Source organism: Temnothorax nylanderi, unplaced genomic scaffold (genome assembly GCF_030848795.1).
Source record: "Temnothorax nylanderi isolate EJ_2023f unplaced genomic scaffold, tnyl_v1.0 TNYL_tig0110_pilon, whole genome shotgun sequence".
NCBI lineage: Eukaryota > Metazoa > Arthropoda > Insecta > Hymenoptera > Formicidae > Temnothorax > Temnothorax nylanderi.
Genome location: NW_027249172.1, coordinates 361,098 through 385,078, shown reverse-complemented (window position 1 = coordinate 385,078; position 23,981 = coordinate 361,098). Strand labels below are relative to the sequence as shown.

Here is a 23,981-nt window from a genome sequence, read left to right as displayed (position 1 = left end):
GTAGGGACAATCTTCGTCGGAAAAAAGAACATTCTCTGCAGTATCTTGAATTTATACGGTCAATTACCGAAAAATGTGGTCCCAGAGGCGAGCGACTCGTCACCGGCGCGGCTGTTGCTTGCAGATATTAAAGTAAATGCACTGTAACGGGTTGCGAGGGTTCTCATCCAGATACAAAGTGGTCGAGCAAGGTCATAAACACAGAGGTCTATAGATCCATTAGTTTCTATATTTCTCCGCGTCATCCTACCGATGATTAAAAACTCATTCACAGCTGCTCACTACAATTTGGAAATTGTCGCAACAAAATACAATAATGTCCAAGCATTGATAAACTATAGATGCTTAAGTCGTAAAATTTTAAGCTAATCTTCATTGTTTGATAAGGATTTTATCTGCCGCTATCTTTATGCGCAAACTTCTTTATATTAATAATATTGTTCGAGTATATAAAAAAATTATTTGTATCGAATGAATAACGAATGTATCTGCATATGAATAGCAAATTATGAGGATATAAGAGGTATAAGCGTGCACAACACACGTACATAAAATTTTTACAAACGTGTAAGTACTAAAGTATCAGTTATTAATCTGGAATGTGTATCTGATTGCATATCGGCGGAAAGCATCCTTATCTTTAATGCATTACGGAATAAATAAAAGGACCGGTCTTCGCAATGCAGTTCGATAGTAACTTCATTATCCGATCCCGATTATAGAGACAGTTTATTGGATCACTACAATCACAATTAATATCGCAGTGTTATAAACAAACAAATGATTATATCGTGGTGATCCAAGTACGAAATTCTAGGGAGAAGAAATCAAGGAAAGAACTTTGAAATGCGATTATATATAATTCGTACAATCTTGTCAGCGCAAATAAAAATGATTCAATTAATGTTAAAAAGGTTAAAAGTATAAATCTATGTAATTAAAAATAATTTGTTTATGATAGGTACACATAAAAGAAGATCAAAAATCTTTCCAAAAAATGATAACAAATGTTGCTTAAAATTATCATTGCTAATATTAATTATAAACGCGTAAAAAAATGTGGGTTTTTAAGTACTTATCAAAATAAAGTGTACAAAGAGCTATAAATATCTTTATTCGTTACACTGGATGCCTCATTACAATCGAGCGCGCTTACGATACCTAGAATATAGAAAAAAATATATTTAACGCAAAAGATTCCCACGTTAATGCACGTAGGAGGAAAGATTTACATGTGTAAGAATATGCGTATTGTCCAGTCTTAATGAAGAGTCTACCTACAATTATATGGAAACGTCTTACGTTGATCGAGTATTCGACACACTCGATCGCGGATCAATCATGTTTATTAACGTGATTACACACGGACGAATGCGCGTGTAGAGATGCGATAGTCCGCATATTTATTATATTTATAAAAATATATTGTACAATGTTAATTCAATGATAGAAAATTTGATTGCAGGATCATAGACGATCCTATCCTCCCGGCGGGAAGAAACAATTCGGTGATCGTATACCGAAAAAAAGTCTTACGTTTAATCACTTTAATCAGATTTGTTAAAAGAAAAACAGAAGACCTCTAATGTCGAGCTCTGTAAAGGAGAGATGTTAGCTTTTTTATTCCGTAGTAAATCAACGTCGCGTAAAATCCTTATATTAATCTCAGTAAAAATATATAGCATTTTCTGCTTTTCTTTAAATCTTGCATAAATAAAAAAAGTAGACAACGAGATAAAGAGAAGCGTACGTTATATGTATATATTATGTAATTTGAATGTCACATATAGTAATAGTTTAATCGATACTTATATCATGTGTAAATAGGGTGAATAGCCATCCAATGCAGGACAGACATGGAACATTCAGTCGTAATCTCAATAATACTATCGCGCTTTAAGTTAGCAATACCGGAAGTTCCCGCAAACGCACGAGTAAAACGACAAATTGTTTCTATTCTCGGCTTTCTCTCTCTCTCTCTGTCGTAGGTTTCATATGTATATTGTCCCTACGATGAAATCAATCGACGAAGCACGTGAGCCACACGTTTCTAGAAACATGTCATACACAAGACTTTCAAAGGCCTTGACCACTGCTTTTAATGCTGAAGAACAATCCGTGCATTCTGTCCTTGATTGTCGAGAAGATGTTGGGATAATAAGGTGGGCTCATTAATTGTCCTTGTCCTAGTTTTTTTTTTAATATTCTGCCAGGAAATAATGGTATATCGTACGGCATTGACCGTTCTTCTGGAATCGTAAAAAGAATAAGGCAATCATAATCATATTTTTATTAGCGTTCAGATTTGCTTGAGGTAATCGACGTGTGCTTGATCGTTTCAAACGAGGAAAAATCGACAAAACTCAAGCGAACACTACACGCTAATAAAAATATGATCGCTTTATTCTTTGAGCATTTATTTCCGCCAATCAAAATTATCGCTCTTTAGGCCTCCGTCAAATATAAGAAGCTTTGCATGATTCAACAAGCCTTTTCCTAAGCAACAAGATCCTTTTGTATTTAATTCATGTCTAGAGTGTTAACGGGAATAATTTAGCTTCTTCCATTATGTGATGTACAATGTGAATATTTTAGTCGGTGACTAAACGTGCTGTGACGGGGCAACTCTCGCGAAACTCTCGTCGCTGAGAAGAGCGTTTCGAATTTCAAAAGTCACACATACGGTATTCATAGTCGTCTCTTATATTTAAGATCATCTCAAGTTCGTCTTCAGACGCTGTTCAGACTCGTTTTATTGGCTACGGCATATCTGAAGATAAATTTAAGACGATCTTATATATAAGATCTGACTATGAAGACTTGACCATAAAAAATCTTTCCTGATGATACTTCAGTCTTATAAATATTTCAAAACCGTTGAATATATATATTGCTTCAATAACAATTGGTGAAAAATTAAAATTTTTTGTTGTAGTAAAATTGTCTTTTAAAATAACATTTTTAAGGAGAAATAGATGCATGGGTGTCATTTTGCGGAAATTTTTGGCGTTGCCTATAGATACAATGTATTTTACATTAGTAGATATAGCTTTTGTGAAACTATGATATGCTCAGATTCCTCATCCACTTGCCAGTTAATAAAATACAAGTTCAGTTGCAGCAATGCAAATATAAATATCATCCGCGATTTCGTAGGATGGGTTGCCCGAATATGATATCGTAAAAACCAAAAATATGAAAGAACGGCCGCCGATGATGAAACTTGTACTAGCATTCCTAATATTTACTCGATACGTCTCTTCTAAGTAAAGATTATTCTTCTAAGTAAAGATGTATATTTAACAGAAGTGGAACAGTTTGCAGAATGCACGTGGTCTTGAATAAGAATGACTATATAGGCATGAAAGTCTCTGTTTCTCTCTTTTTTTTTCTCCTCCCTCTCTCTCTCTCTCTCTTTCTTTTTGCTTTTTCTCATCTTATCGTTGTCAATTCGAACGGCGACCTCCGATCCTGTACAAACAGAGTAGTATGCGTCTACTTAAGCTAACAGGCTCGCGAGTCACTTAAGATACACGATTATGCACAGTTACACGAAACAATCGCGGATTAAGGTAGAAGGGGATGGTAGTATACTGGCTTGCGACTCTTCTCCATAATGTAGAAAGCCTTGGGCTTGCCGTTTCCGGGGAAGTTCTTGTGGATGCTGGTGGAGCCCGTCTTGGTGGTGATCGGCGCGTAATACGACATGGCAGCTTTTTTCCTGTGCTTCTTCATCTTCGGCACGGTGTTCCGCGAGCCGTGAAGCTCATTGGTCAGGTGGACCCTGTGCACATTCAAATCGTCCAGTCTATACGTCTTGTTGCCGTCGTTCTTTTTCGTCGACTTGAACTTGATATTGTCATTGTCGTTGCTCAGATAGTTGAGCCTCTTGTCATTGTTTCGGACGTGTTTCGTCACCGGCAGCTTTTGGTGCGAATGAAGTTTGTTATCGGCGGCGCGGTATTCGTAACTCTTGCTGGTCGAATCGAGCGGATAAAGCTTATCCAGCGCGGTTTTTGCCGACGACGTTTGCTGCTGTTTCTTCATATCCTCCAGCCTTTTTCTAGCCTGATCGATCCTCAGTTGACTCAGCTGAAGGCGCTTCTTCTCCGTCATTTTCTTTACGACCGGTAAATTCCAATGGTAAATCTTGGCGGGTTTGCCATTTCCTTGGAATCCCACCGGAAAACTCGGACCGGTCTTGGTCACTTTGTCGTCGTTGACGGATTTGTGAGGCTTCGTGATGGTGTAGTACGGAGGACTAGCCGGAAGCTTCACGATGTAAACGTGGCTGTCGCGGTGCCCGTGACGACGGCTGTAAGCCTGATGTATGCGCGTCTGCGAGCCGAGTCCCGGTGGTTCAGGTCCGGCTAATCGCTTCTTGTGATGCCCATCGGGTATTTGAAGGGGTGTCAGTCCGAGTCGGTTCAGGACGGCCGCGTTGCTTGTATGAACCGTCTCGAAACTCTCCTCGGAACCAGTCGCAGCGGCGTGACTACTGAGGAACATCAGTAGCGAGCCACTTAGTAGAAGTAATCTAAAATACAAAAAAAATCATATGCCATCGTTACGTGTACACATATCTTTCATGTTGATGTGGAAGTGAATCCAATAACGAATAGCAATGGATTAAGTCAAAAACCGCTGATGTATAAGAGTAACCGTAGCCGCGAGGATGATTGTTTGTTGCGTGCAATTGATTCGAAAGAACTCTATAAACGAGATTCCAACGACGTCGCAAATGTACGATGTTCGCCCGAGATCTAGATGAAGAAGAGATAGGGTTACGCCGGCTTCGGGAACGATTCATCATGAGTCACGATTACCAAGTCGCGCGAAACCAACGACAGAAATCATTTAACCGTATAGGCGTTAGTGTCCACGAGGAGTTCGAAGGGATCGAGGATCTTGGGTCTCCGACCCTGGCTCGTATAATATGGTTACGCGTGGAAAAAAGATTTTAATAAGGTAGAATTTCAGGGCGAGCGTGAAAGTGATGATTCCCTGCCAACAAGGCGTCTATTTTACGAGGTGAGAAACCGACGGTGCAAAAACATCGTGACGATGAATACGCGTCAATTTGCCCTGGCTGTTAAGAACCGCGCGTCGCTGCACTGGTGAGCCGCGACGATGAATTAGCCTTCCCACTTAATTACTCGTTACAAGGATGAAGTATGTTAATTATTCTGCGTCTCTCTTGTACCTTTATTATAAGGGGCGTTATGCGTGTCTATGAAGAAAGCACCGTTTCAACGGCTCATCATCTACGAATTATTTTGATAATTCATTGAAAACAGAACTTCTGTGGTTCAATAATAAAATATATAAAAGTTATTATAATAAAATGTTTTTTTTTTAATCAAAAGAAGACCCTGAAAAATGAATTTGTCATGTGTAAAACACAAGCAAATAATTATGTAAAATCGCGAGCGGCAATTTTTCCGTTGAAAAAAAGTAATAAAATATTCAGTGACTCGAGTGACTACGTTTGGTAACGCAATGTCCATCGGTCTTGGAAGTTGGAACGTCCGTCATGCAATAGCCATAAATTAATATGCCAGCCGGACGACTCCCTCGTTGTGAAATTATTCCTCCATCCAGCAAGGTACTTGACGTGGTCATTCACAACGACATGACGCTCGTGCTGCATCTAAAGGAGTGACTGGGAGAGAAAAGGTGAAATACGACGGAGGACGAAAGAGGTGGAGGAGAGGAAGAGAAAGAAGATTGCGTTGCTTGTGCGAAAGATGATCGAATGTTTTTCCATAACTCAGTAATTAGGGACGATTAAGAAGAGATGTTTTACATTACATGCATACAAATGGGCTACATTAATCATTCCTGCAATTGTGACTTTGAGTGAAATGTGGTAAGAGTATTCTAAAATTTTAAGTGGAAATTTTAAAGGAAAAAAAAATATTTATAATAATATGTCATGTGTAATTATCGCTGTTTGTCGCTGGTTATCGCACATAAAATTCGCGGTTATTATTAAATAAGTGGACTATCTTCACCTCGCTAGAGATCTAGTAAATAATGCTCCAACGCTTTTGATTTTATTCTCATCACGACTTTAATTAAAATATAATTAATATTTAATCTATACCAACTTTAAAGTCAATGTGCATAATTACACTTCAAGAGTTATCAGTTGTTCGATAATACTAATATAATAGTAATTGCCTGACTAATACATCATCATATAAGATGAATAAGAAACGAAATATATTGTATTAATGACAAATAAATACCTTCTTCTCTATATCCTTTCAATGATTCGCTATTTCGTGTTTAAATACAAAAGCAGTTGGACATTCGATGAAAACAATGATGCTGCGTTGCGGAAAAGCGCGCGCGCGCGCACATCGGCAGGGAAGAACGCGGAAGAGGATCCGATGCTCGAAGAAGAGAGTTCAGATTAGCCCGGCGAGGGAAGAGAGAGCTCGAGGAGTGTGAAGAAGAGGAATAAGAGGAGCGCGCGGAGTAAGTAACCGCGGAGCGCGAGCACGTGCACGCGGGTATGCGTGAGAAAAGCTCACAGTCGGAAATCTATACGTATCGGTTGGTGAGAGACGGAGAGAGGCAACGCCTGGCCGGAATGACGAATGAAAAGGGATACCAACGTTGGCATCTCGCGGCGATCGCAGATTAATCTTCATGATCGTCCGTCCGGCCGGAGCGGCGGCGGCGGCGGCGGCGGCAGCCCGCGCGCGCGGGCTGCCCGTTTTACCACTCAACTTAACTCGATCTAATGATCAATGGCTATCAAATGGTTCGATTCCCTTTCGATAGTTATTGGCTGCGCTAACTATACGCTAATTCTCGCCGGCGAAGTCTCGTCGACGTTACACGCGAGGCATGTTAATCCGTTCGTACGACCGTGAGGCACTTCAAATATTTATCGAGAGACCCGAGAGTCTACGGTCTGCGACCCCTTCGTGACTGCGAGGTGTGAAAAGCACCTCTCGAGAGAAGTCGCTTCGACGCTTCGTACGTTTGTGGATCATCACATTTCGCGTATTCCTGCTATGTAGTGGATAAGACTCTGGACTGACTGATTGTGTGTATCGGGTTCGTGCGAATATTACACGTGCCACATGCAATCCGTACTCGTGTAAATGAGATAATGTTTTCTGTAGGAAATGTATGGGACTATCATTACATTAATATGAAGCGATTCTTATCTCCGTACGTGAGATAAATCTTCCGCGTATATTCCGTGTAGACTGAGGGAACATGCTGGGAGAAGCGCGTGTCAAGTGATGTATGCGTATCGAGAAATTCAATTCATCGGGGTGAACAGAGCTATTTATTGATTAACTTATATCGCGACTATATATTTATGAAAACCGCGAACGTACGTACCGCATACTCCGCATTTGCAGAGCGTTCTTGCCGATCCATGCTGGACCTCGAGAGGAAGAAACAGTTAGGACGTATTACCGGTAAATTTCAATGCATGGAATTTCAATGCGTAGCTTCGGCTCGAACACGAACATTTATCATCTTAACATGATGCAATTAAGGTTTTCCTTTCTATCTGAGATAGATCTTGCCATCCATCCGTGTGCGGAACTGACGAAATCTATTCGCTTTCAGACCCAAGACAAAGAAAGTTGATGGGATTTCTGGGCTTTAATTTCACGCGATGGTGCTCTTCAGATTGCGCGTCGCACTATCTCGTAATTTACAATGTACCATACCTATACGATTACGTAAAAGAAACTTAATATATATATATTTAGCGTTTATTTTAAAAGTTAAAATATATTTAAAAAATAAGATATAAAAACATTAATGTTCCGGTATTTTGTCTCAAATACCGTTATTTTGCTCGACAATTTAACTTATTATGATGTAATATGAAAGGTTCCCAATTATCCGACCCTCCAGGTCAAATTGCTCGTTTTTTGGCAGTCGTTGGAAACGACGTTTTGGACAAACATACATGTAATGTTCTTCAAAACTTCGAGCGCACGCAAACACAATTATGTCAATTATCAGCGTATTGGTGCATGTTGCAAATTACTCCACGGTCTTTTTAGCCTGCTTTAATTACAATTTTATCCCCTTGAAAATAGTTTGAGAATTTAATCATTCATAATTATTTCCGCAAAATAGCTCACGCGAATATCAGACCTGACGTGAAAATCAAATTATCAAATTACGTCCCACGTTCGCGGAAGTGAAATTATAAATGTTGAAATAGAATGTTGAACCGACCTTTCTTAGAAAGTGCAATTATCTCCGTAAACGTGTATAAACCCTGTTCCCCGTATTACAATTCAAAGCGACATTCTCGTTCAACATTCTGTGGCAACTGTTTGCCAAACAAAGGTACGTTCAAAAACTCAGTGTTCTCGCAACCGGCAGTTGAACATTGCCTTTCCCAGAATCCGAAATGGTATTCAAAATGTAAGCAGCAAACCGGTTGATGACCGGTTCGGTCACTCCAACGAATTTGGAAGTATTTCCATGCATTTTCTATATAAAGCATTCCTGTGCGAAGCAGGAGTTATCGTTTTTTAAGCGTTTTAAAAAGCAGTTAAGTGTTTTATTTAATTTATTTTAATTTATTTTAATTTATTTAAGTGTTTTAAGAAGTTTTAAGAACCAAATTCGTCAGCTGATCGTCATAGCCCATCGTACGATCTAATAAGGTTTGGAAACGAAATACACTTTTTTTATGATATGGAGAATGCCCTCAGGTATCATCTTCGATCTCGCGCAGCTAGAGATATTTGTTATTACTATACAAGTGGGCGTGATCGGTCCGGCAATTTTGCATCACTGGTTGGCGAGTTTAACTGCGTAAAGAAAAAAAAAAGAAGTAGAAATCGGTAGAGAGGAATGAATTCGCGGCAATGGTGGCCGCTGGAACGATATCATCGATTCCGCGCCGTGTCAACCTTATATAGCACCGGCATTCCCTTACGGCTCATTAAATTCACAAGGCACTGCCAAGAAGGAACGACACTGGCGGAGCAGACAGAGACGCGGAGGAGAGAAAAAAAGGCCTGGAACGAGAGCCGCGGAAAGAGGTGGATGGCCACATGCCCAGGCAGGCATGTCCTTAAGTTCCAGGCGGATCTTGAATGGAGGGAGCACGGAAGTAACGAGCGACATACTTCTTGCCGTGTGCCGTTTGCACCGAGGGGTAATGACGGGCGCGGAAGGGGAACGTCCAATAAGACGTATTAGCGTGAATGACTCTCGTTAGGAAGAGCCGTAATAACTTTACTTCCTATATAATCAGAGAGACCCGCTTTGATCCACGCAATCAACACGCGCGCTATGCTTTATCATCCTAGAATTAGTTTAACCATTAAAGTCGCGCGGTACGCATTATTAATTAATCCGAGAGGTCTGAGAGATTTAATCGCCAATTAGTAATTTACTGTCCACGCGCGGCGATCTAGATTGCGATCACGAACGATATAGCGGGAAAATTCCAATAACTTTTACGGCGCGATGTATGCGCGATAGTTTTTGAAAATATCTCAAGTGATATATAATTAATCTCAAGTTATGTTAGAATTGTGTGTGTGTGTGTGTGTGTCTGTGTTGAGCTCAGATTAAATTAGATAAAATTTAATTATAATTTAAAATATAATTTCTTTTTAATGATATAGAAATATATTTTTAGATCAAAATTCCAATTTCTATCTCAATCCCAACTCTATGTAGTTCAACAATTAAAAACTATTGTATTGTGGAATCTTTTGCATTGTTTTTGTTATAAAAATATCATTAAAGATAATTATTAAATCGCTAAAATTAGTGAAGTCAGTTGGCAGGAGAATCAGATCAATTAGAATCAAGTAGCTTGTCCTTTATAGCTGTATCATATCATACTTCTTGTGCTTGTAAAATGAGATGTCATCTTAAGCGCAAAATAATTAGACGTTAGAGAAAAAGAGAAGATAAAAGATACAAAAAGTTTAGTTGTAAAAAATAAATCTTATTAGTTCCCAATTAGGGAGAAGCAAACGGAAAAACGAGAAGATTTATTGAACATGAAATAACGCAAGCCACAGCAGACTTAGGCTGCCTTGGCTATTGTTTCGGTCACGTAGCCCTTTCCGCCGTCTACGCGGAAGGAGCTCGAGTACCTCAAGTACATAATCTCACGCATTGATCCTTTGTCTCTAAGGATCGAGGAGACCAAGTCCCGACTTGGAAGGTTGCCTTCCTCGAAGCTGGAAGCTGAGACTTCGCCAAAGCGAATCTCTCTGGCAGGTATTCTGCGCCGCCAGACGCGCTAATTGGCGCAGTTACATGCCCGCGGAGACATTTCTCTAATTAAATTGGATTATTACGCGAGAGCCATAAACATTGCGTTATCACGGTATTAACATTGCTCTATCGCGAGAACATGACGACCATTAGCGTATCGGTGCGTGCGTTAACTTGTTACTGTCGCTTTAATCCTAACTTTGCAAAAAAAAACAACTTATTTGTCATCAAGTTCAGCGCAAACTCGCTCTAAATGAATGTGGACATTCCGGACACTGGAATCCTGAAGTTCTAAGCTGTATAATTGGCTTCAATGCGGGCCTAGATCTGGACCTAGACTTGGAGTCAGACATAGCTTTCTCGCGTAACACAGCGTTGGCTAAGTTAAGAATTTTGTTACCAAATTCAAGGGACGACGTTTAGTAAACAATCCCTCAACGACTTCTTGTACATTTGTGTAAACTTTTAACTGATAAAATAAAATAGCTACCAAAGAATTTCATGAAGATATATTATGTACAAACCTTGCATTATAGTTATCTTTATAATTTTCTTTTAAATTTTCTGACACAAGGGAAGAAAGAGAGATCTAACGAAAAAAATGTCTAGTACATAATATTTATTTTTTTATTAATTTCAAATTCCAAATTGGCAATATTAAAGTAATGGGTCACTTTTGTTCGTTTCTTTAGATAAAATAGTTTTTAAAAAAAGCAGAATTTTCGGCGCTAATTATTTCATATCAAAAGTGGACTAATGCGTGTATCAGTGTTAATGTGACTGTTAAAGTTATTGTTAACATTAATGTCAATCAATAGATTAGTAATATGATTGAGATAAGTTCTTGTTGTCGCGTCGTTCAATTTATTTTTATTTCATTGAAAAGTGCAAAGCATGGTTAATAAAGTTTCCTACAAAATTACGAGATAGTTGTATTACTAAATAAGAACTAATATAAAAATATACAGGTACAAATGTGAAATGCAACGTTATGCAAGTGCAAGTAAATAATATTGCATTTATCTACTGGTACTCTATGTATTACAGTAGTTATCCCTTTATAAAGAATGGTCCATCGAACAAGGTGCAACGTAGGCACCTTGTTGTATACGTCGGGAACGTGACGAGCGTGAAGAACTGTTTTAACGGAGTACCTTATACGTCGGCGCCGATCATACGAGGAAGTGTGAACGATCTCGAGAATCTCGTTCTCACGCGCACCATTTTCCATTCTGTTCGAGCTTCCGCCTGTTCGCACGCAGGTGCGATCACATTCTTTTGATTATTACGCAAGAGACTACGATAACGACAAATTATGGAGCTACAGTAATGAAATTAGAGATGAAATTAGTCGCTAATTTAATAACAAAAGTTCACTGCATTGATTAATGAATTTTCAGCACTCCTTTCAGTTCAGTCGGTTCAGAGCAATACAACAGATATATCTATCCTAAGTAATAATCTCGAAAGCAACTGTCAATTAAACAAGTTGTTAATTAGATGTTTAAATTACAGAATTTACATAGAAATATCATTATTAGGCTGCCGAGATCCAGCTCGAAAATGGCATCTTCTCTATTTTATTGTAAAATTAAACAGTAAAACCAAAATATCAACTACAATTCAACAGAAAACTAAGAAAACAGCATTACTAAGGAAATTTCAGAGAAATACCTTTAAAAAAAATTTGTGTGCATATTTTTTTGTAATTCAACCAAATGAAGAAATCGATTGCTTCTTTCCATATTACAATTATAAATGTAAATTGGCTGTGTACATAAAGTAAAATTTATTATTTTTCTTGTTATTTGTTTTTTATTCTTGTTTGTAATATAATTTTAAGAGACAAATATGTATACGACTTTGCTCATTGGATCATTGGCGCACTTGGAGCAACGCGTGAGAGAGAGAAGAGAAAAAATATCTGCCTAGAACAGTGCAAAACCCACCACTCAGTCGAGCACGTGTCCTTTGATAGATTGAAAGAAGAAACATAAAGAAATTCTATTGCCAACCTGGAGAGTTTCTGTGCGCATTCTTTTTACAGCGGTCATCCAGTAGTAGAACCTTCGAATAATCGCTCGCTAATTTTAATAATCATTATTTTAACGTCCAATTACTTTCATTTTATTCAAGGATTCGAATTGATCTGAATTAAAGATTCTTTGTACTAGTTATTTTGTTCCAATCGGTTTTATCTCTTCAAAAGATGTTATTACGTTATGAAATATCAATAATAGAAAAAGTTGATAAAAAAACTTAACATAGCATTGAAATCTCTGAAGTAATTGGTCAAGTTTTGAAGTGCTGTGTCGAGACAATATCGAGAGAATAGAAAAATACATTATTTTTCTTTTTAAATATTTTTATCGATTGATGGAATATTCTTATGTTCAACTATGATAATAAAAGAATGCACGCAGAGAAAATGTTGCATAAAGCGCATTCTGCATTCGATCGATCGACCGCGCACGATCCGCGGCCGTTAATCGATAATATCGAGCAGCGAAAGCACAATAGGAAGAAGGAGGAAGAAAGCAACGATAAAACGAGACCAGTCTCGGTCTGAGGAAGAATATCCACGCCATAAAGAGACGAGAATGTAAAGATGTTGAGTCTGAACTCGAAGTTAGCTAGCCGCGTCCGAAAGATTCCGTTCAATATTTTTTCTTCCTCCGCTGCTTTCTTCTCGCCGTCTTCTCTTATTTGTCCCAAGAATCTCTTTTGTCCTTTTCATTCTTTTTTTTCCTTCTCCAGGTTCTCTACCACGTAACTTGTGCTCCAATCGAGCCGCACTCGGCACGGGAAAAAAAAAATACAGAGAAAGAATTTGACCGGTGGACTGTCTATCTGGCTCTGGTTAGCTAAATTGCCGCTGTCTGACTCATCAAACGTATCGAAGCGATTGACTGAGTAATTGATTGTTATATAAGTGGCCTGAAAATTATACAGCAAATTTATTTATTTTTATTCCGTTTGAGTTTATTTTCCAATATGTTTTTTAAAAGAATATGCATTCGCATAGAAATCTGCAGTCTAATTATAAGATTCACACGATATATGAACGTTTATGCTGTAGTTTTTGCAATATTACTTTTAATAATCAAACACAGAGAGAGAGAGAGAGAGAGAAAGAGAGAACATGGTAAATTTCATACAGAGAGATCCTCGAATGCTCATGTTATTAGATACGTATAATCTAATTACGCGGTCGGAAATCTGTACAATGCCTAGAGGTCCAGACTCAGATCGTTAATTTCGCGCTAAGCCTAACCCTGTCATTACGTATCTTCGGCAATAAACTTTGATTATACGCTTCGCATTGAGGAGGAACGCCGAGAGGGAAACTCGAAAAGAGGTAAAAGAAAGAAAGAAGAGATGCGAGACACCGTTATCACCGATAATGGGAGACGTGTACGCGGTACAGCTTCGGAGGATTGTTTCTTTCTACCATCTTGGAACCATGCAAGTTCGAAGATTGAAAGTTTACGGAAATAAAATTTTTATCTCCTTCTCTTTCGTGATAAAAAATTATCAGCTAGAAGATCTTTACGCTTTTATTCTGTCATTTTATCGTTTAGAGAGACATAACTGAATGTAGTATTCATATAAATAAGTTTTTTAAATAAGTCAATCGTAAAGTTACAATAAATTCACATACACAAGAAAAATAATAAAAGGAAGAATTAACAAATAATTGAAGGAATAATTTTTGCATTGTTTTTTTTACAAAAAAATAAAGTTTGAGAAGATAAGAAAAAATTGCTATTATATAATCATATATAAATGTAATAATCGTAGATATATAAAATATTATATAATCAAATCGTAATTTTACTTTTTGTAAAAGAACAATGTAAAAGTTATTTTTCTAATTGTTTTTCAATTCTTCTTCTTATTGTTTTTCTTATATATATAAACACAGAGATTATACAAGTGAAAGAAAACATGTGTATATATGTACATATTTTATATATAATTATATATAAAAAACATTTTACCCGGGATTATGAATCGAAGGCACATGTTATTAATGCGTGCAGATAAAATAGCCGAGGGGAAATCGATTAATCCGCAATTTAGCGATAGAAAGATATTAATGGTTAATCGATAACCTTCTACGCCACTTCAATTACCTATCGTTTTGCGGTCAATTGACTTCTATTACGTAAAAACATTAACAGGATTTTCATAGCGGCGATTTGTCGATCGCGACGGTTCAACAATCTCTTAAGAGATGTACTGAAGTATCTATCAAATGGCACTAATGGCCCTAGTGCTATGTCAAGCCGCGCGTGCGAGTCGAGTGCGTGCACACGCATAATACTTGAGTACGCGCACGTGCTCATATCGAACGGTCGTTCAGGAACAACCTATTGATGCTTATTAAATCAATGTCAACGACCAGGATTCAAATAACCTCGAGAGTTACGAATTACTACAGTTTATTCCTATAAAACGGCATGGCAATCGTTTTCTCGTTAAAATTACCAATCACAATTAAGCATATATTGTATCTCGAGAGAATTTCGAGGCAAATAAAAAGTATTTTAATTGCATATTTCGACGAAAGTGTTCTGCAACGATTTTTCGTTCGAAGTTGAATGAATCGCGGGCATAAAAAATATTGTAACAAAAAAGAAATTTGCATTTGTATACAAATTTGAGTTGTATTATTAATTCCAGGTATTGTGCAGCAAAAAGGAGATTTGCATTTGTAAATTTGAGTTGTATTAATTCTAGATTTCTTGCAAAATTTCAAAGCAAAATGTAAAACCGCGTTGTTCCAATCGAATATCAATGACGGGGGATTTCGTGCAGAAATTTCGTGGTTCCGAACGATTCTATGTAGGTGCTAGAGAATATTCGTCTACTTGCTCGAATGGGAATATTTACTCGGTTGTTTCTCACCATCGCCTCGCTTTGAGACTGCTGAAATATTCATGAGCGAACTAGCCGAACGAGCGTGTCGGACGCGCACTCCGAACGAATCCGCAGACTCCGCTTCTTCCCTTTCCATCCATATCGACTCTTTGACCTCAGCACCATTCTGCATAACGGTGCATCGGCCTGGACGTTTGCCTATTATGTCACTACATTCGTATAAGGATGTTGTATATGCCATAAGTTCAAACCCAAACAGAAGTTCCGCGAATTTTTCCGCGGCGACGATCAATCTTCGCGGTGAGAAAAGTACGATTCGCGTCATCCTGATGATTCGCGACTTGATGAGATCTCAGCCGCAAGTTTTACTTGCGCGCGTGTCCCATAAATATGGGAAAATATAGACAGCGAACGAAGGATATTAAATTGAAGAGATTTCGCGTTCTCTTTGAAATGCATATATTCCACAAAATCTAGAAAGCGGTATTTGAATCACGCGCGTTTATGTAAATTGGAATGTTTCTCGAAACAAATCTACCGCCTGTCGTCATCGGTTACCGTCATCATCGCGATATCTCGTACACGCAATAACGTTATCGCTGCAGGATTAATTTAATACGCGTATCAATGAAACGCATGGACGACGTACATGCGATACATCGTCGAACATTCGCAGACGCAGTCGTAGTCCGCAATTATTTCCGTAATACGTAGGAGTATCGTTTTTCCTGAGCCTCGTGCGTGCGATAATTCTATACCAGGTCATATTATTTGCGATTCGTTCCATGTGAGGAGAATTTCTGTGTTTGCATCGTCATGCTGTCTCTGATGTTCGCTGCATCCGCGCAGTCCGCTTTACCACCGACTAATTGCCATTAATTACTGGGCACGATTACACGGGAGAAAGAACAGCCATATCGTGCCTAGATGAAGGTAACAAAATCGTGAAGATTCTGATTTTTTTTTACATAAAAAATCTCTGTATTTCTGCATTCCTACATTTTAGTGATCAAACGTACATTGATGTTGGATATAAATTTTCATAGCGTATTTAAACTTTATAAATAAATTCGATTCCCACATATTGAAACGTGTGAGAGACATTGGAAAGCAGAAGGCAATAACGACGACGACAATCAGATAGAAGAAGAAGTGGAAGAGATGATCGAAACATTTAGAATCGACAAAAATATTCGTGTTACTCGCGTGCCGATCGGTGCTCACCGTTAGATACGCATTTATACGATCTTATTTATGCGTCTGCTTATACACACGTCGCAGGCAGCACGTACGTATGCGCCGGGCACGTAATATATGTCGTCGGCCCAATCGAAATGCCACCCCATGTTCTATTCACTCCTCTTTTACTATCGAGGGTCTCCTAAGCCAACAAATAAACCTGCTGTCTGGAAATGATCTCATCCTGCTCGTTTTAATTCTCGCTTTCTTTAACAAGCTTTTTAACTCTGATTGATCTAATTCTGCCAAGTACCTCCAATTAATTTTAGCGATTTAATAATAATCTTTAATATTTTTATAACAAGAAACAGTGCAAAAGATTCCACAATATGATAATTTTTCATTAGAAACATATAGCTGTTAAATATTAAACGATGAAATTTAAGCCAATACCTTGAGTGAAATAATATTTTATTATTTTTAACTACCTTGTGTGTCAAAATTTATTACTCTAACACAAAACAGTATTATTTTAACTTCATCGGTTTAGTTAAATTAACGACATATATATTTTTGTTAGTAGTGGCGACCTATAGGAATGATTAAAATGACTCAAATTGAATATAATTTGATACTACAAATTTGACAGTGCACTATATATATAACGAGATAAAAGGCAAATTTCTTCGTGAGCGTTAGCATTCTTCGTGCTCCCTTTAATATTTTACGTGCGTTCACACATTTTTACGGAATATGTTTCGTCTTATAAACAGGATAGTACCAGCATGGATATATAACTTCCATTTATATCGCGAGGTCATCCCGCTCGAAATCCACTCGTGTTCCTTAACGAAGGTGCGTGAAGATACGTAATTAAGAAAGCCCGTGTGTCGCGGATGCAAATTACAGGGAAAAACTTGGCGCATCGCGCGAGGTTTCCGTATAATAGTCCCGCGATGGGGGATGTTTATGCCCTTGACATGCACGGCGCGCGCGAAAAGGAAAATGAAACGCGCTCCGCACGTTAACAGCGCGCCTCATATAGGGGTTTCTTCGGGTTTATGCGCTTGCACCACCTTCCCTCTCTCGCTCATTTTTTTTCCCCCTCGCGCGACGACGCCCAGTCTCTTCCACCCTCTGTAGTCGGTAGTGATTAACACACGAGGCGGATGGTGCCCTTACCGGCGATTGCCCGCGCGGAGAAAAATGACGCGAGCGAGCGCGCAGCAGCGCGTGGACGACCCCTGACAAAAAGGAAAAAAGGAAATGCACTTGTACCCCCCCTTGTATAATGCCAAATTGCACGGCCTCTCGGAAATTCGTCGCGTCGATATAAAGTGTATAGCTCCCGTCGGATATTAGCTTGAAACGGCGCAACGTCACGCTACACACGAGAATTTTTATTCGCTATTTAGCCAAAACGATGATATCGTGGAAGAGATTTTTTTTTATACTTGGAAGTAATAACGCGCGGCGTCGCTTGATGTTATACGAAGGGATTCCAAATTGAATATTTCTCGTAACATTTCAGTAAACATGACACTGTTAAATTCACAGTGTCAAATTATACTCAGTTTGAGTCATTTTTAACCATTTTTATAGATCGCCGCTGCTCCTACTCAATATGTTGTTAATTTAACTATGCCAATGGAGTTAAAATAATAAATTTCAACACACATGGTAGTTGAAAATAACAAAATGTTATTTAACTCAAAGTATTAGAATTTTACCCTTTAATATTTAACAGGAAAGTAATACGAGAATTTTTATCCGCTATTTAGTTACCGAACGATATCGTGAAAAAGATTTTTTTATACTCGAAAGTAATAACGCGCGGTGTCGTTTGATCGTTTATACGAAAGGGTTCCAAATTGAAAACTTCTCGTAACATTTCAGTAAAGTAATACGTTAAAAGCGTATAAGCGGTCGGTTTTCTTTTTCATCCGGCGTTTTATTTCATCCCGTTCTCGCATTATTCCGGCGGTATATTCGCGAATTGTTTTCTTATATTTCTTCCCGATATTTATGTACCGTTGTTCGCCGCACGATTGAACACGATCATTTCACTTCGCTACCGTATTATCGATATTGAACCGCCGAACCTGCGTTCATTGAACGTCACCACGCTTTATTACAGTGGATCATCGGACCGTGACGGCTGATCGATGATGCGGTCGGTGATGCAATTGAAAGTACGATCGCACGATCCTCGATCTACGTGTATAAACGTATAGCGTAAAAAGACGAAAAAAAAAACGTGGAAGCTTAATGACGATTTACGCATCGTGTAATTCGAAAGCCTTACAGCAAACAGCCTCGATCAATACTTTCTTGCGTTTGTCCGATTCCATTCCGAAGTTAATATTGACCGAACACTCCGACACAAGACTTCGAATTTGCATGATTCGCAATGTAAATTCAATAAGAGTGACTTGTAAATATTTGCGATAACTTCCTCGAGCTCTCTCGGACGTTACCAGATTAAAAACTGTCGCCTCAATACATCATATTCGCTATATTAAGGCGATACATCCCGTATAATAAAAGCTCCTGAAACTAACCATCTGTCTCGTTGCCCAGAGCCTGAAGAAAAAGAATGCAAGCGGAGCCAGGCGCAATAAAGATAAAAAGGAAGAGGGAAGAAAAAATGAAATGAAATGAACAAGAACGGAGCGAGACGGAAGCGGGAACGGAGGGGAGATACGAGCCGGCGTGGCCGAAGAGGCGGAAAGTCAATATTGCGCGCGATGGGATACGTCGGAATTATTACAGTATTAAAATTTATCGGAATATCGGAGGTGCGTCTGGGTAAACTTAATTCATCGTTTATGGGTTTCCGATATCCCCGCGCGCGTTTCGCAACGAAATCGCAACGAGATCGCGGACGAGATAGTTGGCGAACGAGCGAGGGGAAGAAGCCTTTTCCGCTCGCTCGAGATTTCAAGCTCCGATCGTCGCGCGAAGGTCACGTGCGTCTGATGACCGTCGAAATTCGATGAAATTTTCGAAGCGAGACGAATCGGAGATTAATGCCCCGCCTCGAACACGTTCCTCGCCTCGCACGCATTTAGTTCGCGCAGAAAAGGAGAAACTCTCGCGAATGGATTTTTATATATCCCCCTAGGTCACATATTAAGAGATTTTCAAATTAAGAGTTATGCCGGCAAGTCTAACCGGCAAAATTTTTGTACGTGTATACTGAAACGAGGGTATCTTTGTACAAACAACGTGATGGACATGTGAAACGTAGGTGCAACAGGAAGCGTACGTGACGTTTGCGTTGACTACGCTTCGAACGTGCTTTAGAGAGGTACATAATGCGGGGAACGTTACTCGAACTGTCAATATTGAAGAAAATTCCGAGAATATTGTTACTATTGTTAGTAATGCGGGACACATAAAACATTTGGAAGAGTCATGTTTTTAATAAACTCATCTTATTCTGAGCATTTATGACTAAATTGACTGATTTTATCCTGTTGTTATCTTTATAAATTACTCTCACATATGAGAATTTTATTTATATATGTATATATAGGAAGAAAATAACTTGCAATAAAGTTTTATTGAAATTCTTCACTCGGTATATACGCAAAATGCGTCAATATTTGAGTAAATTAAAGTAATACTTTAACAAAATGGATTGAAAGGTAATCTTACTTTGAATTAAAAGATAATCTTCGTCAAAAGATAGTCTCAAAAATTAAATAAATTAAAAGGAAATCTTACCTAAATTCTTTGCACATATTTTTCAACGATTTACGAAAACTCACAACGATAACGATATACTGTATTAGTGTGTTACGCGAAAATGATTTTCAAAGTGATATGTTTGTAGAATTGGCACGACACCGAAGTACTGAATCGACACGAATCCGACGTATACGAAACGAGCGCGCGACGACGACTGGACTCCGCTGAAACCAGACGAGTACCAGAGCGAGTACCAGAGCGAGCGGAGCCGCACGAAGTACGTCGGTGAGTACCGAAGGTGGCCGAAGTTTCATTTGAAAAGCTGATTGTCGCGAGCGATGCCGCGAGTCTTTCGTTTGTAAACCGGGTCCAAATAAGCGCTATGTAATAAGGTCTCCCCGCTTTTAACCCTTTAAATGCGCAATTTTTTATAACATTCTGAGTATTTTTTTAAATTAAATAATGACTGCTTAAGGAATCCTAAAAAGACATTTAAAAAACTCTTCGTTATTAATTTGAACTCCTCCAAGGCACGGGGGACCTAGAAGAACCTTTCCATTCAAAAGGGAAAGAAAGGCCAGAGAAAGTTCTTTATAGATGTGCAAAGCCGGTCGTTTTCAGTTCGAACTTCATAATGGAGAATACACAGAACATCGAAAAGTCGCTTTGTATATATGCAAAGCTGTGCACTTAAGGATTAATTACTGATATAAATTTATATATCGATAAAAAATTTTCCAAATACAAATATGTCGTATATAAATATCTTATATAATTATATATAAAATATGTCGTCAGTCATATCCAAAGGGAAGACACGTTGCACAACTTCCCAGTAATGGTAAGTTAAAAAGATACACGAGTGTATCTTTTTAAAAGAAGCTTGAAAAAATTCTATGAAGAGGCCGATAGCATGAAATTAATTTGTTTCTTTTTAATATATATTAAATATTTTTTAAAATGTTTTTTTAAATATATATTTAATCATTTTTAAATATACTTATATAGTATTCCTATCAGGTATCGTTACTGCGATTATATTACAATTATATATAGAACGTATTGTATTACATTACAAATGGTAGCATTTCTCCTTGATTAATTTCATTAAAATGCTTGCATTATACACGAAATATTGAGTTACATTAAATTAAATTAATGCCATTGTTATGATATTGCATCAACGAGCTATACTTGAAAATTAAATAAACCGTATAACTCGATACAAAATAATCCTAAAAAATAACGATTATTAAAAGCATATTTAAGATTAACATCTAATTCAAGAAAGATATTTTATGATTAGCAATGTATAAAAGTGCTTTTAACCTCTGATATTATTTACTCTATATAATTGAGCTTTCGAATAATTTTATATAATTTTTAACACTGTATTTTTTAAATAGATCCTTTGGGACTATATATGTATACATTTCTTTTTCATAAAGCAACCTCAAAAGTCAACTCCTAAAATATTGGATAATACTTAAAAAACACGTTGTATACGGTTCAGCCTGCATATCTTCTACTAATGAGATGGATTATTAAATATGACCATGATTGATAAACAAAACAATAACAAAAACTCAGGACACGTAATACGATTTATTCCTATAAAATATATTTATCGATTTGTTGAAATTTTCAAGTGATTTCTAGCTTACTGAATAATACATTCCAACGACTTATTATCAAAATGTACAAGCAACACAAAATAAAATCTCATAAAAAAATGTCTAGAAACCATCCTAGTAAAATCTCTGTAAAGTTCAATAACCTATCCTTATCGACTTCAAACGTCAACAGCACTGCGTGAGTAATATTAACGAACAGACGAAAATGGACAAACAAAATTGTCTAATACTCGATTTCGCAAGTTCTTAAAAACCGAAATCATAGTAATAGCAATTTTTTTTAAGTACAATCCACTAAATAAGTTTCTATTAACTGCAATAAGCAATTTCGTCTCTCGGAATCAAACGCGAGTTTCAAAAGAGAAATAGACAAGAAAAAGACATATATTCCAAAGTGTGGAATATTTTTCTAATGTAATTTAATCTTATTTATATGAAAACAATCTAGAGCTTACATAATGGAATAATTTTTATCACACCATTTTAATTATATTTTACTTAATTTTATAATCACTTATTAACTTTTTCTTTCGGATGTTCCATCAGGAAGTCAAAATGTATGCTTTCAACGATTTCATTAGCGACACCAAATGAAAATTACAAATCATCTATGACGGTTAAGAAGCCACAATTTAGCACAAAAGCGCCTAAAAATGCGGCAGTGCATTTTGGAAATTTTTATGGTCTTTGGGATGATGTAGAAAAAACATATTGCAATAATCACTTGAATAACCGTCTCATAAAAGATGAAACAGCGATTAAGAGACCATGCCGATTAGAGTACACCAGGCAGATGGTGAACAAGTAATAAATTTTTTTCGCTATAAACATAGTAATCAAAAATATTTGTAAATTGTTCCGAAAAAACTTTTAAACGGGAGATTCCCCTTTGCCAGATTGGAGAAGGCAACTGACGAGGAAGATTACATACGACAAGTGTCGGTTCTTCTAAAGAAGACGGTAGAGCCGCCCGACTTTAGATTGAATCAACTTCCATCTAGAAATTCAATTCCTAACGGAAGTCGAAGCTCCTCGGATTATCCACTCTGGTACAAGGAGCCTCATAAGATATCGTTAGTGTTCTCAAATCCTATCGCTCAACTTAAAGCATGATTAGTGTAATTTAGTTATCAAAAAGTAACTTGTGTATCGGCAAGAAGCTTTAATAAATAATCAGAAATGAAGGAATTAAGAAAATTAAACTTAAATATTAAAACCATGGCAGATATATAAACTTATCAAAGTCAAATATTGAAATACGATCGAATGTCACCGAGGATTACCTAATTCATACCAGTACCTGACTATGCTTTCATTTTTATTTAAAAAAATGTAAAGTATATTGTTTCCTGTATTTTACTTTCTTCAGGACATTGTTATGACTAGATATTAATAAAGATTAATTAAAAAATACATCTTTTATAGTTACTATTTCTTTTAACAATAAAACCGTACAATAATCTATTCTTCTTTCTTGAAAAATAAAAAAACATAGTAATTAATGTTATAACGGCACATAGATTGAGCATTCAAGTTGTAAACCGCGAGACTTCCATTTCGGTATTCATCCTGACGCGCTAATTAACAGCCGTAGTCATTAGTTTGCATGTTATACCATAATTAAGCGCTGCCGGACTATTACGAATCCCGTTGCTGGAATAATTAATTAGGTCTAGAAGAATCAGAAAGATATACACGTGAAAACATAGTTAGTCTAGCTTTTAAGTGACAAACGACCGGAAATTCTCTATGTGCAATCACAGTCGTATTTTTTCGCTTCTCCGATTGTTTCTACACAAAATCTGCGACGTATAATAAGTAAATACATATGTGTAAGGAAATGAGGAATATCCGCGCGACTTAAAATTAATATTTCTAGTAAGAAAAACATAAAAAAATTAATTAATATAATTAGAAAATATTTTTACGCGATTTATTCTTGTTTCCGAAAAACGAAGGCTCATATTATCAAAGGACCGACATACGTATTGTTTTCGCTTCAATGAAAATCCAAGGGGAGAATATACGGTAGGGTGGTACTTATCGATTATTCCGTCCACCGGCGTAAAGACGAATTCCATGTATCTTTAACGAAAGCGAATACATCCAACCGCCGAACTGGGGAAGCCAGAATCGCGCGATCAGAAGTGTTTGTTTTATTAAAAGCGAATCCTGTGTCATATAAAGTACGGCGATTCAAAGCAATAACACGAGTTTTTAATACCCACTTTTAGTATTTAATCCTGTTATCGTAAATTCTTTTAATCGTCTATATATATAAATATATACCCGCAAAAGGAATTAACATGCAAATGCGAATGTAATGCTATTTGAATATCTGAAAGCTATCATCTT

The 23,981-nt window shown here is 37.4% G+C and overlaps 2 protein-coding genes across 2 annotated transcripts; one reads left to right on the top strand and one right to left on the bottom strand.

Moving 5' to 3' along the window:
* Positions 1-1,091: 1,091 nt before the first annotated feature.
* Positions 1,092-20,204, bottom strand: LOC139776032 (uncharacterized). The gene is made up of 2 exons (XM_071712445.1): positions 20,029-20,204; positions 1,092-4,537 (listed from the first exon to the last, which is right to left on the bottom strand). The coding sequence occupies exons 1-2, from the start codon at positions 20,043-20,045 to the stop codon at positions 3,568-3,570; spliced, it is 987 nt and encodes a 328-aa protein (XP_071568546.1). The 5' UTR covers positions 20,046-20,204; the 3' UTR covers positions 1,092-3,567.
* Positions 15,501-23,698, top strand: LOC139776033 (uncharacterized). Its single transcript, XM_071712446.1, has 4 exons — positions 15,501-16,053; positions 20,138-20,277; positions 22,173-22,430; positions 22,523-23,698. The coding sequence occupies exons 1-4, from the start codon at positions 16,048-16,050 to the stop codon at positions 22,737-22,739; spliced, it is 621 nt and encodes a 206-aa protein (XP_071568547.1). The 5' UTR covers positions 15,501-16,047; the 3' UTR covers positions 22,740-23,698.
* Positions 23,699-23,981: the final 283 nt, after the last annotated feature.

What these genes read in the sequence shown, in the direction of transcription:
- LOC139776033 (XM_071712446.1), top strand. An exon ending in GAGCCGCACGAAGTACGTCG is followed by an intron (nt 20,278 to 22,172) that starts GTGAGTACCGAA and finishes ATGTTCCATCAG; the next exon opens with GAAGTCAAAATGTATGCTTT. An exon ending in ACCAGGCAGATGGTGAACAA is followed by an intron (nt 22,431 to 22,522) that starts GTAATAAATTTT and finishes CCCCTTTGCCAG; the next exon opens with ATTGGAGAAGGCAACTGACG.